Below are 15000 nucleotides of genomic sequence, written 5' to 3' on the forward strand. Positions count from 1 at the left end.
AATGCAATACCGCATTTTTATCATGAACATTATAACCTCTCCGCTATCCTTACTCATGTATGTGTAGGTAGGTAATGTTTATGGATGCTAGTAAGCGCCTAGTTGTTCACTCCTTTTATAGTGGGTCGTTGTGCGAGTATATATGTGTGTGCGTGTGTGTATGTGTGTGTATGTGTGTGTGTGTGTGTGTGTGTGTGTGTGTGTGTGTGTGTGTGTGTGTGTGTGTGTGTGTGTGTGTGTGTGTGTGTGTGTGTGTGTGTGCGCGTGCGTGCGTGTGTGTATGGCACACACACACACACACACACACATAAACATAAATACATGAGTATATGTGTGTGTGTATGTGTGTGTGTGCGCGGCTATTTCGAGAATAGCACATGTTCATATTTACATTTCGTACAATATCCAACAGTGATAAAGTTTCAATGGCTTTTCGGGCATTTTGACTTCATAAAGTCTTGTTGGCCTGGTATCCTACACATTAAATAAAATAAAATACCTTTCATGCATTCATTGAGTGCATGGGGGTATCAATAAAAGTAGGTATACTTAATTCCTTCAAAGATAATCGCCCTCTCTTCTCATCCACAGGGCTATTTTGATGATTGTTCAGTGAAAATATAACAGTTAAAATAATTACTTACCATCCTAATGGAAAACTGAAAAGACCAAAATCATCGACCATATTCACAAAGCATCCGTAACTTTTGTTGACGTCATCAAAATAAACAGACGCCATGACACCTCGAGTTACTACTGACCTCGTCTTTCACGTCAACCAAGGCGGTGGTTGCCATTCTATGGCTGGCCACTCTATTCCGAGCTCCACTCCTGAACACATTGTGAGTACGTTTGTTTTCCTCTGATTCATATTGCGATTGGTAAATTCCATAAAATATGAAGCGAACCGCGAAGTACCGGAAGTGCTGTGAAATTATGTGGAAAATAATGTGAGGAATATGGTAGCAAATTGACACTATTTAATATGTGTATTATTTATGGCAGCCATTTAACCCGAGCTCACTACTATAGACAGCTGGAGCTCACTCCACCAGTGGCTACCTTCTTTCACCCCGGGGAATGACGCTCGACCAGGCGGGCCACCTCATTCCCTCGCCCCAACGACCGTTTGCTTGTTAATGACGGAGCTTCCAACTTGGCAACCGATCACGGCTTTATTACTTTTATTTATGTGTGTTATTTCTGTTTACGATACATACTGAATACAATCATGAAAGTGAAATATGGTGTTTAATTTGGGTTAGTATCCCAGAGGATACCAATAAAAGAATCAAAGGTTAAAATGCAAACAAGTCAACAGCAAAGAAGCCACGGACCTATTTATTTACTTACATGTGTGTGCGTGTTTGTGTATGTGTATATGTGTATGTGTATGTGTGAATGTGTATGTGTGTATGTGTATGTTTGTTGATAACAACAATATCAGGAACAACTGTAATAAAACTGATAACAATGATGATAATCATTATAACAATGACTATAAAGATATTGTTTATGGTATTATAGATAATAATAATGATAATAATAATAATAATAATAACAATAATAATAGCAGCAGCAACACTAATAACAATGACAATAATGATGACAAAAGTAATATGATCGTCACTAAGGGCGGATTTGCTCCATTTCTGCTTCTTTTGTTTCTTCTTCGGACCTAAATAGGGGGAAAAATCTGAATTATTCTCTTGTCTTCTTATTCAATATTCAGCTACATACATTCCTTCGTTAATTATGAAACTGTCGTTTTTAAAAAAGAAAATGACAAAAAATGTATCAATAACCGTTTAAAATTATTCGTGAAAGTTATTCAATTATAAAAAGCTTGAAAAAAAACATCCTAGCATTAAAGAATGCAGGAAGACATGCGTCGACACTTCAGATGTCATGTGAAGGGCGTGAGTGACATCAGCGAGATGAGTCACCTAGCTTGACCTCATCTGAGAAGCAGGAGTTATGAGATGCTTCTGTGAGAGAAAGGGAGTCTTGTTTTTTTTCCTCAAAAAATGAAGGTTGTTATCTATCTCCTCCAGCTCCCACAACTTCACCTTAACCCCTTTCTCCCCCTTCTTATCTTCTTCCTCCTCCTCCTCCACTTCCCTCTCACGTCTCCTTTCCGCCACCTCCTCCTCACCCTTCTACCTCCCCCTCCCAACGCCTCACATGGTAAGAGTATATGCTAACTGAGAGCTAAGACGTCCTAAGCCCAACCTCCACTTCCATCTTACCCTGCCTTTCACTCCCACCTTCAACCGTCCCTCAACTCCCCCTCCAACCTTACTCCCACTCTTATCCTCGTGCTTTCAATCCCGTTCCCTTCAACCCCCACTCAGACCCCTTCTCCCTATCCAATCTCCCATTCAGACCTCTTCCCCCTCTCCCACTCAGACCCATTCTCCCTCCAACCTCCCACTCACACCCGTTCTCCCTCTAACCCCGCGCTCAGACTCCTCCCCCTCCAACCCCCCACTCAGACCCCTTCTCCCTCCAACCCCCACTCAAACCCCTTCTCCCCCTCCCATTCAGACCTCTCCCCCCCCCTCCCACTCAGACCCATTCTCCCTCCAACCCCTTCTTCCCCTCCAACCTCCCACTCAGACCCCCTTCTCCCCCTCCAACCTACCACTCAGGCCCCTTCTCCCCCCCCCCTCCAACCTCCCACACACGCCACTCCAATCTCACCTGGCGACAGCATATTCTTCGGAATCCTCAAGGTCCTTCACTGTGTCCGGCAGGGGATGCTTATGGGTTTCGTGCAGGGGAAGGGTTGCCACGCCTGCCAGAAGGGCCGCCACCCCGAACACCACCGAGGGAATCCAGGGGTAGTGAGGTCCCTAGGATGCGTTAGTTTCAGTTAATGTCCTTAGCAAGATTTAGCCACCGATGGCTAATATGGAAGTTCTACTGATAACCCGGGACTTAAATTTTCTCTGAGTATTAAAAAAATTTGTCCAAGGAATTAATTAAGGATAAGGATAGGCCAAGTAGGCGAAGCTGAATTTCACCCGGGTTGTGCCTATGAAAGAGCCCGGCCTGTGTTTAACTAATCCCAACACGACGGAGCTTAGGCCTTACCCATTGCTGTGCTCAGCGACAGTACTAACCAGCTGATTACAATCGCGTGATCCGCCGACCCTCGGATGAGAAGCCGACACGGTACCAGTGTACAATCCCCTGATAGTTTATATTAGTTTTACTGATGACTAAGGGTGATATTCCTTTTTTATTGCAAAAATTTGAATTAATGATTTACTTGGCCCCAGGGAGTAATATAGAAGGTTTACTGATGACTCGGGTCTTAATTATTTAATTCAGTATTTTTATTGTTTAATTATTACGTGTTACTGATAATTTGGGTTTTAAACATAACTTATCATTATTGTTTGATTATCGAGTCACTGATAATTGGGGTTTGGTATTATTGGAAATGCAACCCAACACCTAATTCAAAGAATCTGAGCTTTCCATGTAATAAAATGCGCATCCGTCTATGGAAGTTTTCTTCTATACCATTTTCTGCGCAAATTGATAATAACGGTGTTACAGAGGGTATATAATCCACGATTTCCAGGAGCCGCAGTAATCTTCGCCTCCAGCGCCGGGACAAAATAAAAAAGTCGTTAATAGCGACGGGAAATCGGACGGATTTGTAGCGGACGACATATACGAGGGAAATCAAATGAGCCAATTAGATTCGCGCGTGAACGGGACGTGAACACAATAGAACCAATCAGATATGGAATAGATCATCACGTGACAATAGAAACTGGCCCTAGGAGAAGCCTTTTTGAAATTCAAATAACTTCCATCATGGCTAGACAGTGTGAGAACAATTATTTCGATTTTATTGCAAAATATCAACAAAATAACGAAGCAAGCTTATTAAATCTACGAGATCACTGTGTACTGCCAGTAGAAGTACAATGCCCGCACTGTAAGACATCGTGTCATTACAGAAATGGCAGACACCAGTGGATTTGTAGTGCATGGAAAAGGGCCCAAAAAACAAGACGAAGAAATCAGTGTATCTTTACTGCAAGCATTCGCAATTCCCGTCAACAATGCGATGGAATACCCCGACGATCCCCGTGACCCGCAGCCTGGCCCGTCTGGAGTTTAAGGCTGAAGGTAAGATGTGGTTCAAACTGTTCCTGGGTCTGGGCTCTCTCCTATGAGGTGAACATATGAGGTGAAGATTTTGCAGACCAGGCGGGAGTGGGGGGCGAAGCCCCCTATATCTACTGAAAACGTATCGCATACCTGGTTTGCCCTGGCTCTATCCTGCAGGAACATACGGTGAAGATTTGGTAGACCAGGCGGGGGTTGGGGGGCGGTACCCCCTCTCCTGAAAGAGGCGGAGCCCCCTCTACAACCCGGAAATGTGTTACTATACTAGGCTAGTATTCTACCGATAGCTCTCGAAATTCCCTAATTTGTAGGGTTATCTTACCCTCCCCAGCTATCGTAGTTATGCTTCGTTTGCGAAGGAAATGAATTCTAGATTCGTTCGAAACACGACGAAAGCTACTGGAAAATTATTCTATTCACCCTAAAAATGGTGTGGGGTTGCATTTCCATGTTTTCCTGGGGTTTCAACTGACTTTTATGTTTCTCCTTTGGTTATTAGGCCTTGATAATTGCGGCTTTCACTATTTATCATTCTTCTCATCAAATGATCAAGTCTTATTAATAATTGGGTTTTTAGTATAATTCTAATCGTGATTTAGTATATTTTGTTGTTAAAAAAAATGTTGATCATTCTGACCTTTCGGTTTGTAGTAATTAATGATCCTCATTATTGGATATGAGTTTTTTATGCAATATTATTAATCATTTAGTTTTTTGCCCTTATTCCGTTGATTATTTGAGTACCACACAAACACACACCAACAACCCAGACCAGATCCCGCTGTTTACTCTTTCTCATTTTGCTTTCTGTATGCCAGTCTCTGTCTCTGTCTCTGTCTCTGTCTCTCTCTCTCTCTCTCTCTCCTTCTCTCTCTCCCGTCCCCATCCCTCCCTCATCCCACTCACCAGCAAATCCGTCACGAAGGGCGAAGCCATGGACGCTATCCTGGAGGCGATGGTCGACGTTCCTAGAGCCAAGAGCCGCACCTCCGTCGGGAAGAGCTCCGTGGCGTAGAGATAGAGCACTTGGTATCCCGCGCTGATGCTGAACTTGCCGATCATGGCTAGGCTGATGACGAGCCAGCTGATGTCTGCGGAATGGTTGGGTTGGGCTTATTTTTATTTATTCATTTAGTTTTTTTTTTTTTTTATCTTATGATTAATTTGCTTATTTCTTATACTACAAACTTCACTTCTCCACCCACCTCCCTCTCCCCCTTTTGTCTCCCTTCTCCATCACCTGCTCCCCTTCCCCTCCTTCACTCAACACTCCTTTCCCCGCTCCTCCGGGCTCATCCTACCCTTCCTTCCTTCTGCGCTCTTACCCCCTTCTTTCCCTTCCCTCCCCTCCTCCACTCTTCCATCTTTTCTCCTCCTCTTTCTCCGCTTCTCCCCCAAATCCTTCAATTTCACTTTCCCCTCTTCCTCCTTCTCTTCCCTCCCTCGTCCCCTTCCCCTCTCCCCTTCTCCCCCACGTACTCTGCCCCCCCCCCTCCTCGCCCCCTTCCCTACCCGCAGGGACGACGGCGAGGGCGAGGATCGAGGCGCCGGCGACGAAGTAGAAGGCGGCTGAGGGTATCCTGCGGCCCCAGTACTCGACGATGGGCACCGTCAGCGTGTAGGCGGGGATCTCCATCACGCCCCCGAGGGCCATGTACAGGAAGGGGTTCACGCTGAAGTTGACGGCGTTGAGCGAGATGCCGTAGAACACCATCGACACCATGAAGAACTTGGTGTACACCAGGAGACTGATCTTGCGCAGCTTCGGGGTCCTTCGGGAGAGAAATGAACTCGATAGGTCTTGTGAGATTTCGTTCTCCTTTCGTCCTTTCTTTCCTTATTCTTCCTTCCTTTCTTTTTAGTTTTTACTTACTCATTTTTTCTGTGTGTGTCCTTTTTTTCGGAATGAGATATATCAACAGGAAATCAATGATAAAAGAACGGCCAATGCATCATGGTAGAGGGAATGCACCCGCGTCTTCCCTCCCAAACGTCCCTAATGGTAGCAGACTAAGAATAGCAATCATCATCCACAGGAAATACACGGACTATCCCACGCACCTGAGGAGGATGAATACACTGAGAAACTTCTTCCAAGATGCTGCGAGATAGCCCTGAAAGCCACTGCCGTTGTGGTCTTCCTCTTCCTTCGCCAGGGTGGACTGAAATAAATCGTTTTTCATTTTTCTTGACTGCCAGCGAATTTAGTGAGATTGGCGCCTGGCACAATTTTACGACAAGAACAATGTCTGTGATGATAACAGTAGGAAGTAGTGACGTGTGATGGTGATGATGATAAGGTAACTGATGGTGATTATACCTGTGTTGCTAGTAACGATATTATTAGTAATGGTGATGACATTAATGGATTATCATTATTCACAAAAATTTCTGATAACCTTATTTTTTTAACGTCAATTCCTCTCACGCTGTCTCTCTCTTTTCCCTCCCTCCCTCCCTTCTTCCCTCCCCACTCTCCCTATTTACCCATCTCCACCTTTTCTTTATCGCTCCCACCTTCTCTTCTCCATCTCTCCTTCCTTCTCTATTATTCCCTCCTCCTCTTCGCCATCTCTCCCTCCTTCTTTATCACTCCCTCCTGCATTTCTTGATCATTCCCTCTCCAACTCTCCCCCCCCCCCCAACTCTCACCTCCTTCTGAATGTTCTTCATCAACGCATCAAGTTCTTCAGGAGGTGGAAGGTCCATCTTGTTCCACCTGGCAGCCCTCTCCAGTACCTCCCTCGCTCGCCTGTGATCGCCCCTGACGATCAGCCAGCGGGGGGACTCGTCCAAGAACCTAGAGGAAATAGATGGGGGTTTATGAAATGAGGAACTGACGTGACACTGTGGGGTGAAATGCCGGGAGTGGGAGGGCGGAGGTGAGGTGGAATGAATGCATGTGAGTGAATTCTTTGCAAAGGGTTGATTGCTCTTAGGCGCCACTTTGGCAATCGTTCTGGTGTTCTGGTTTGTATTTTTTACACAAAAAATGAATGGTATTTATTTGAGGTGAAGATGCAAATATGCGTGGTATTCAATTCCACCGGTCGATCACAGAAAAGGCGTAGGGAGGTTTTTCACTGGTATCTTTAAATTCGCAACACCTAGATTCGGTCTACATTTCCTATTTCCCGATCAGTCACCCAATTAACAGGCGCAAACACCGGAGAGGGTGCACCGACGCATACACCCTTCGCTTCCAACCACGAGGGTCCCTCTCACAAGCCACAAGATAGGAATCCAGCCCCCTTCCTGATTTCCACGCAGTTCATCTGGTTGACTGATTTAATCAACATTTCAGAGGCCATCCTATAGACACTCTTCATCCAGAAGTATTTGGAAGAAACAGTATGACGGACAGGATTATCCTCAGGGAGTTTGCCCAACAGTTAGAGTTTACAATTACAACCCGAAACCCTGGAGAATCTGTGGAGGAATTTCCAGAGGGCGTTGGAAAAGGACGTGGCCAATCTCCTCAGTTACTTTGCTTGCGGCACCACGAGGACGGGCAGCGTGAGTCAGCGAGCCAGCAATTCTTCTTCCGCATTGAACAGGAGCGTGCACGGTATTATGAGTCATGAAGATGCGAGCCATTTTCAATCCTTTTAGAGCTACCTCTGCCACTGTTTTATGCTTTGTAGCTCATTTGCTTTCCCAGCATGCTTCGGAGTTTGTATGAGTAAATAAAAATGAAGAGAAATGGCCAATGACTTATCAAGAGATGTGTACTTGGGAGAGATCATAGTTCCATACGCAGTTCCTAGTGGACAGCTTTGGTTTATCTCAACACTCGTTTACCTTGATCTGTTACTAGGAGAGGGCGCTTTCAGTGATTTACGGACATGTGCACAAATTAATGCATATCGGTCTGACAGATATACATTTATCTATCTATCCGGTAGATATGCATGTCCAGACTGACAGATATTTATTTCTGCGTATGGTTTTGTCCGTATATATGGATATTCACTGGATCGGGCCTCGCACAATCAGACACCGCATAAACTCGGGTCTTCTGTGACTCACGGCTTTCCGAAGGGGACGAAGAACACCCACGTTGCGCCCCTCCCTGAGAGCTCGTCTTCTGAGTCGCGCTTGTAGGAGAGGGGGCCAGGGACGAGGAGGAAGGATTTTTCAAAGGGGACTCTGAGAAGCGCTGCCACGGAGGAGTCAGGTAAGAAGGACCAGGGCCTGCTTTGGAGGGGACTAACAAGTACACTCACAAACAAACGCAAAAACAAACTCACACTCGGACAAACACAAAGACCCAAGCAAGCACACAACCACTACACAGTAAGATACACACGCAAATAGACACAGACACACGCAGACATACTCTAACAAACAATAAGACACAGAAACACAAAGACACACACAAAGAAACACAGACACAAACAAACAAACACCCCCCACCCCACCCCACATACCCTCCCACAAAATCAAACAAACACAAATCCTCTCCCACCCACCCCCCTCAACTTCCACCCCTACGCCCACCCACCCGCCCGCCCATCCCAGAAACTACCCACCACAGGACGGGCAGAAGCAGCAGGCAGGGGAGGGACACGGCCAGCTGCAGCCAGCGCCAGTCTCGGATGAGGAACGCCCATCCGCCCCAGGCCACCGTCGCCAGCGCCCACGGCAGCCCCAGGACGATGCCCATGACCGTCCGTCGCCGGGGCTCGCAGGCCTCCAAGGCTGCGAGGGGAGGGGTGGGGTGGGGGTGGGGTGGGGGTCGTGGTGATGGGGAGGTAAAAAGGAACAAAAATAAGAGAGATAAGGATGCATGACGGATAAACGAGATGGTAAGAGAAGAATAAACGAGATGCCAAATTGAAAATAAACGTTATGATAAATGGAGAATAAGGGTGGTATAAAAATAAGGGTAAAGATGATAAATATAAGAGAAATATGATCAAAATAAAGACTAAAGGATACTCAGAATAAGGGTCATAACGATGAATAAATAACAATGAATAAAAATAAGGGCGATCATGAATAAAGAAAATAGGAAATGATAGATATCAAGCGTAATGATGTGTTGGTTATTTGCACTTAGTCATTTTGTTATTTTTAATTCTGAAATTACATTTTTTCCCTCTTTCGCATAAACTAACCTTGTTTTCTCTCTCATTAACAAAAATTCTCTCTTGCCTAATATGACTCTTATCTAAGATTATTCCTTTTCTGTTACTTTTTCCCTCTTTCTCCTAAAATGATTTTTCCTCGCTCGCTTAAAATCATTATTTTTTTCTTCTCTCACTTAAATGACTTTTTTTTCCTCCCTTACCTAAAAAGACTTTCCCTCCATACACTAAAATTATTTTTTTCCCTCTCTCACCTAAAATTACCCCCCCCCCCTTCTTCACCTAAATTGGCTTTCCGCTCACATCTAAACTTTTCTTTCTTACCTAAACTGATTTTCCACTTCTCTTACCTAAAACTACCATTTTCCTTTTACCTAAATCGAAAATTTTCTCACTTTTGGCATTAGTTTTATACCTGTCTCACCTAAAATTATTTTTCTCTCTTCCACCTTAACTGTTTTTTTTTCTATCTCTCTCTCTCTAAACTAAAATGCCTTTTTTTTTTTAATCTCTCTCTTATCTACAAATTCTCTTTCCTTGCTCACATAAATTGACTTTTTCCTCTCACGCCAAAAATAACTCTTTTTTCCCCTCATATCTAAATTCCATGATTCCTTTCAACTGCAACATGTCCTTTCCTTACATATAAATGATTTTATTCTTTAGGCACCTACTTTTTGCACCTAAAACATCTCGTTCCTCTCTCTTTATATATATATATATATATATATATATATATATATATATATATATATATATATATATATATATATATATATATATATATATATATATATATATATATATATATATATATATATATACACACCTCCCTTGGTCAACGTTATTTCCCTCCCTTAAAAAATGTTTTCTTTCGTCCTTCACCTAGAACACACTGGCTGCCCCTTCCCTTTAAAGGTTTTCCTCCCTTTTTTTACACCCTCTACAAAAATAAATATAAATAAATATACAAAATGAACGCAAACTTTATAAAAAATAATAATAAAAAAAATTAACAAAAAATAGCAAACAAAAGCAAAAGAAGAAAAATAATGAAAACAAAGGCAACAAATACAAGAACAACAGCAACAATAATAATAATAATAATGATAATAATAATAATAATAATAATAATATTAATAATAATAATGATGATAATAGTAATGATAATTAGTAAAAATACCACGAATCTTTCTCACCTAAGATATAGCCCGCCTGTAGTCCCGCGGGGTGTAAGAAGCCCAAGATGAATCGCGCTGCTAATATGGACGAAAAGTTGGGGAGACGACAGGAGAATAACGCCACTATGGTGAAGAGAATGGTCCCGTAGGTAAACACTGTCCTCCTTCCGTACCTGAGAGAGTGGGCGAGGTTATTGTAGATTTTGTAATTATTATTATCATAATTATCATTATTATTATTATTATTATTATTATTATTATTATTATCAATTTTGCTATCGTTAACATTAATATCAGTATTACTGTTATTCTATTTTCGTCGCCATTGGTATTTTTTCATTAAATATATATATATATATATATATATATATATATACATATATACATATATATATACATATATATACATACACACACACACACACACACACACACACACACACACACACACACACACACACACACACACATATATATATATATATATATATATATATATATGTATGTATGTATACATAATCGTTATCATAAATATTACCTACTTCAATTATTACCATAACTATGCTTATTAATTTCTTATCACCAACTTCTTGAATAGCTTAAAACGGAAGTTTACAGTACCGCACCTGTCAGAGAAAATACCGTTAATTGGCGCACCCACGAAGGTACCCAGCATGTACATACTTTGGTACGTTGCTCGTAGGTACTCGGAGTCGCAAACCAGGTCAAACTGGGGAGGGAAAGATAATAGGTCACTTAGCTGAAGAAGAGAGCGGGACTGGGAGGAAATGGCGGGTCGAGTAGTTCCCGGAGACACCATTTATGTGAAAGCAAGAAGCAACCAACAAACAAACACAAACAAAAACGACAACAAGGCTGTACAAACATACACATACCTGCATAGTAATGGTACTGGTGAAGGTCGATGTATTGTACGACCATTTGGTACAGGGAAGAGGAGACGGTTCCGCCTCAGTGCCGTTGTAGACACCCAGGTAGTGGCAGTTGTCCCTGTTAATAGAGACGATAATGAGGCTAAAAGTAATGATGGTAATAACGGTAATAGTAATGATGATAATGGTGATGGTAGTAATAACGATAATGACCATATTTATGCTATCAATGATGATAATAATAATGTTGCTAGTAATGATAACAATAACAAAAAAACAATAATGATACTCATAAAATATCAACAATAATAGTAAGGATTATGATAAAAATGTAATAAATAAAATGAGGTTTATAACAATAATTATACCAACGATAATTATACAACTACTAATAGCACATCTAATTGAAACAATAGCAATAGTAATATTGGTTAGGGTAATGATGATGGTAAAGATGAACGTTACAATGATAATAATCATGATGACAAAACAATACCAACAGCAGTGATAACAAAAATGATAATGAAAATGAAATAATGATAATGAAAATAAAATAATGATAATAATAGTAATAACGGTGGTTATAATTATAATAGCAATAATAATAATGATAATGATAATAATGAAAATATCAATATTGTTACGATGATAAACAAGATAATAAAAAAAATTGTCTTGTTGTTACTACTGTAAGCATTGTTAGCAGTAATGACAGCAACACATAATAAAAATGATAGCAATTACAATAACAAAAAGTATAGTAATGATAATAAAACAACTGATATAACAACGGTACTAATATAATTGATGATAATGATAATAGCAGAAATAACACTAATGATACAACTACTATTGATAACAATAATAACAACACTAAGAAAAAAAAAAGAAAGCAAGAATGATAACACAGCAATATTGAAAATAATCGCACAAAGAGATCTGATAATGGCGATGATGAGAGCGAAAAGGATGACTCATGCCATCTCTGCCGAACTCAACTCACGTGGTATTGTAGAGTTGCGTGGCGTCTCCATACCCAGGAGGTTCACACGTGTATTGCACTTGGGGAGCGAGGAACACAGAGCCAAGTGTGTGGGGTACCAGCTGCATGTTCCCTGGAGAAGGAAAAAAGGATTTGAAGATGATGTACGAGTGGTTGATAGCAAATTGGTAAATTTGTTATTGATAAATTGCAATTATGTGGTTGATGATAATTGATAAGGGGATTGGTGTTAATTAGCAGTTCGGAGGTTGATGATTAACAATTTGATGGCTGGTAATAATTAGCAATTCGGTGACTAATTGGCAATTTATTGACAGATAGGAAATGATAGATGGGCAAAATGTGGTAGGTTTTTGTTTAGAAATTTTGTTTGAATATTGTCGTTATAATCGTTATTATTGATGTTGTCATCTTGCCAGTATCATTGTTATTGATCTTGATAATGATAGTAATGATGATGGTGATGATAATAACAAAGACCATAATGACTAAATGATAAAAATGTACATATACATATACCTGTATATATTAACTTATATATGTGTATGTCTGTGTGTATACGCATGATGATAATGATTTTTATTATTATAAGCTATATAAAGAGCCACACTGAAAAATCGCGATTTACCAAAAGGTGTCAGTGCAGGTCAAGATACAGCTAAGAAAGAATGAAAGAACAGAAAGTTATTTACGTAAGAAAAACATGTTAGGTGATCTTTTAAACTTATCAAGAGTCGGAAAAGTTACAATCTCAGAAGGCAATCTGACCCAAAGTCTACAAATAGTAAAAAAAAAAAAAAAAAAAAATCTAGAAAACTGACTTGTAGACGAACGACGTACATTAAAAGAACGATCAAACAGTCTTAAGTGTGAGTCTGCAGCAGATAACCATACAGGAGAACAATACTCAAAATGAGGCAGAATAAATTAAAAGAAGCACCTACGTTTAATATCATTTTCATAGATTTTCTTGCACTTGTGAATGATGCCTAACTTTGATGAAATTGCCCGAGCCATATTCCTAAATGTAATTCAAATGTAAGCTTTGAATCAAAGGTTACACCTAAGAGCTTCAAGTTATCCATTGAAGTGATTAAGATTCCATTAATCAGCAGACTTGGATGCTGAGGCAACTTCGTTCGAGACCGACTCACAATAATTTCTTTAGACTTAGTAGGATTTAATTTTATTAGTAATGCCAGACCACATATCGCTTGTATATAAGATAAATAGCAAAGGGCCAAGAACACTACCCTGAGGAACCCCAGAAGACACACGGGAATACGAACTAAAACTACCATTAACGTGAACACGCTGCTGCCTACCAGTAAAAATTCAGTTAAAATACTTAAAACTTTACCACCAACACCAAAAGACTGTAACTTAAAAATTAAACCCTTGTGATTATCAGTGCCAAAAGCTGCACTAAAATCCAGCGAGACAAGTTTTGACTCATGACCCTTATCTAAAGCAGACTGCAATTCATGCACCTACATAAGCAATGCATCATTGCAGCCGAGTCCCATTCTAAAACCAAACTGAGTCTCTGGAAGAAACGGTCTCAGATGTACAGAGACGTTTGACCAGCAAACGTTAAAAAACCTTGGATAAAATTGGTGTAATTGAAATGGGCCTATCTATATTCAGTAGGTGAAGACTGTAGTGGGCCCTTGGGAATAGGGGTAACATTACCAAAGCGCCACCATATTCATCTAATTCAGATAACAGATACTTGATTTCAGAAGACCTGAAAGCAATTGAATTAAAGCATGGCAATGGGTGACTTGTTGGAGGAAGTTCAATATCTTCTAAACTTTGTTTTGAAATAAAACAATCTGCTAACAAAGTAGCTTTCTCTAACGGACTATATGTAACACTACCATCAGGTTTCATTAAAGGAGGAATGAAGGACTCAAGACCAAACAGAGGTGTTTTAAGTGTTGACCACCATTTATGAGGCTGTGAGGCTTCTGAGAGAACTTCTTTCAAATGAGCATTATGCATTCAGATTTAGCCTCCTTATAAACATTGGTTGCTGTGTTTCCCATGGCATCATGATTCTCGAGTACGAGTACGGTAAGCAGACCAGAGATTGTAGGCAGCTTGTTTGTCCCTATAAGCCTGGTGACACCGTTCATTAAACCATACATTATAATGTGAACGAGATTTCAATTTTACTGGGTACAAACCTCGTTATGTCCTGCAATAATATATTCAAAGCTTTTGCAGGACAAGGAGCATTATAAACATTTCGGCAAACAATGGTAGACACCATTCCAGTTAATTCTAGACTTTAAGAAGACGTCTAGGAAGAGTAAAATCTGGTACAGGAAAGTCCAGCTAGATCTTACATGCTAGACTACAGTGGTCGGTAGAACCTATTGGCGCGATGGAGTCTACATCAACAACCCCTCTCACATCAGTTAGTAAAAGATCTAAAAGATTACCACTCCTGTGAGTTGCACCACGGACTAACTGCTCGCACCCAACTACATCTGCAAAATCTAAGGCAGAAATGCCATGTCGGTCAGTTGGGGACACAGAATTCAGCCAGTCTCGGTGGTGAGCATTAAAATCACCTATGAATATAAAGCAAGATTTACTATCATTCTCTTGAATAGAAATGTACGAAGTCAACAAACAATCATAAATACTGTCATCAGAGTTGGGACTTCTATAAAGAC

The 15000-nt window shown here is 40.9% G+C and overlaps 1 protein-coding gene across 1 annotated transcript in view; it reads right to left on the minus strand.

Moving 5' to 3' along the window:
* Nucleotides 1–1533: 1533 nt before the first annotated feature.
* The window catches only part of LOC113800921 (organic cation transporter protein), a 17713-nt gene continuing 4246 nt past the window's right edge, over nt 1534–15000 (minus strand). Inside the window, exons 3-13 of the mRNA XM_027351738.2 lie at nt 12317–12428; nt 11317–11431; nt 11047–11150; nt 10439–10593; nt 8682–8850; nt 6802–6949; nt 6211–6311; nt 5662–5921; nt 5056–5240; nt 2704–2855; nt 1534–1678 (exon numbers count right to left, since the gene is read on the minus strand). Coding sequence (XP_027207539.2) covers nt 1630–1678; nt 2704–2855; nt 5056–5240; nt 5662–5921; nt 6211–6311; nt 6802–6949; nt 8682–8850; nt 10439–10593; nt 11047–11150; nt 11317–11431; nt 12317–12428 — 1550 coding nt within the window. The 3' untranslated portion in view covers nt 1534–1629. The remainder of the gene's footprint in view (nt 1679–2703; nt 2856–5055; nt 5241–5661; nt 5922–6210; nt 6312–6801; nt 6950–8681; nt 8851–10438; nt 10594–11046; nt 11151–11316; nt 11432–12316; nt 12429–15000) is intronic.

This window comes from Penaeus vannamei, chromosome 20 (genome assembly GCF_042767895.1).
Source record: "Penaeus vannamei isolate JL-2024 chromosome 20, ASM4276789v1, whole genome shotgun sequence".
In the NCBI taxonomy this organism is placed as follows: Eukaryota; Metazoa; Arthropoda; class Malacostraca; order Decapoda; family Penaeidae; genus Penaeus; species Penaeus vannamei.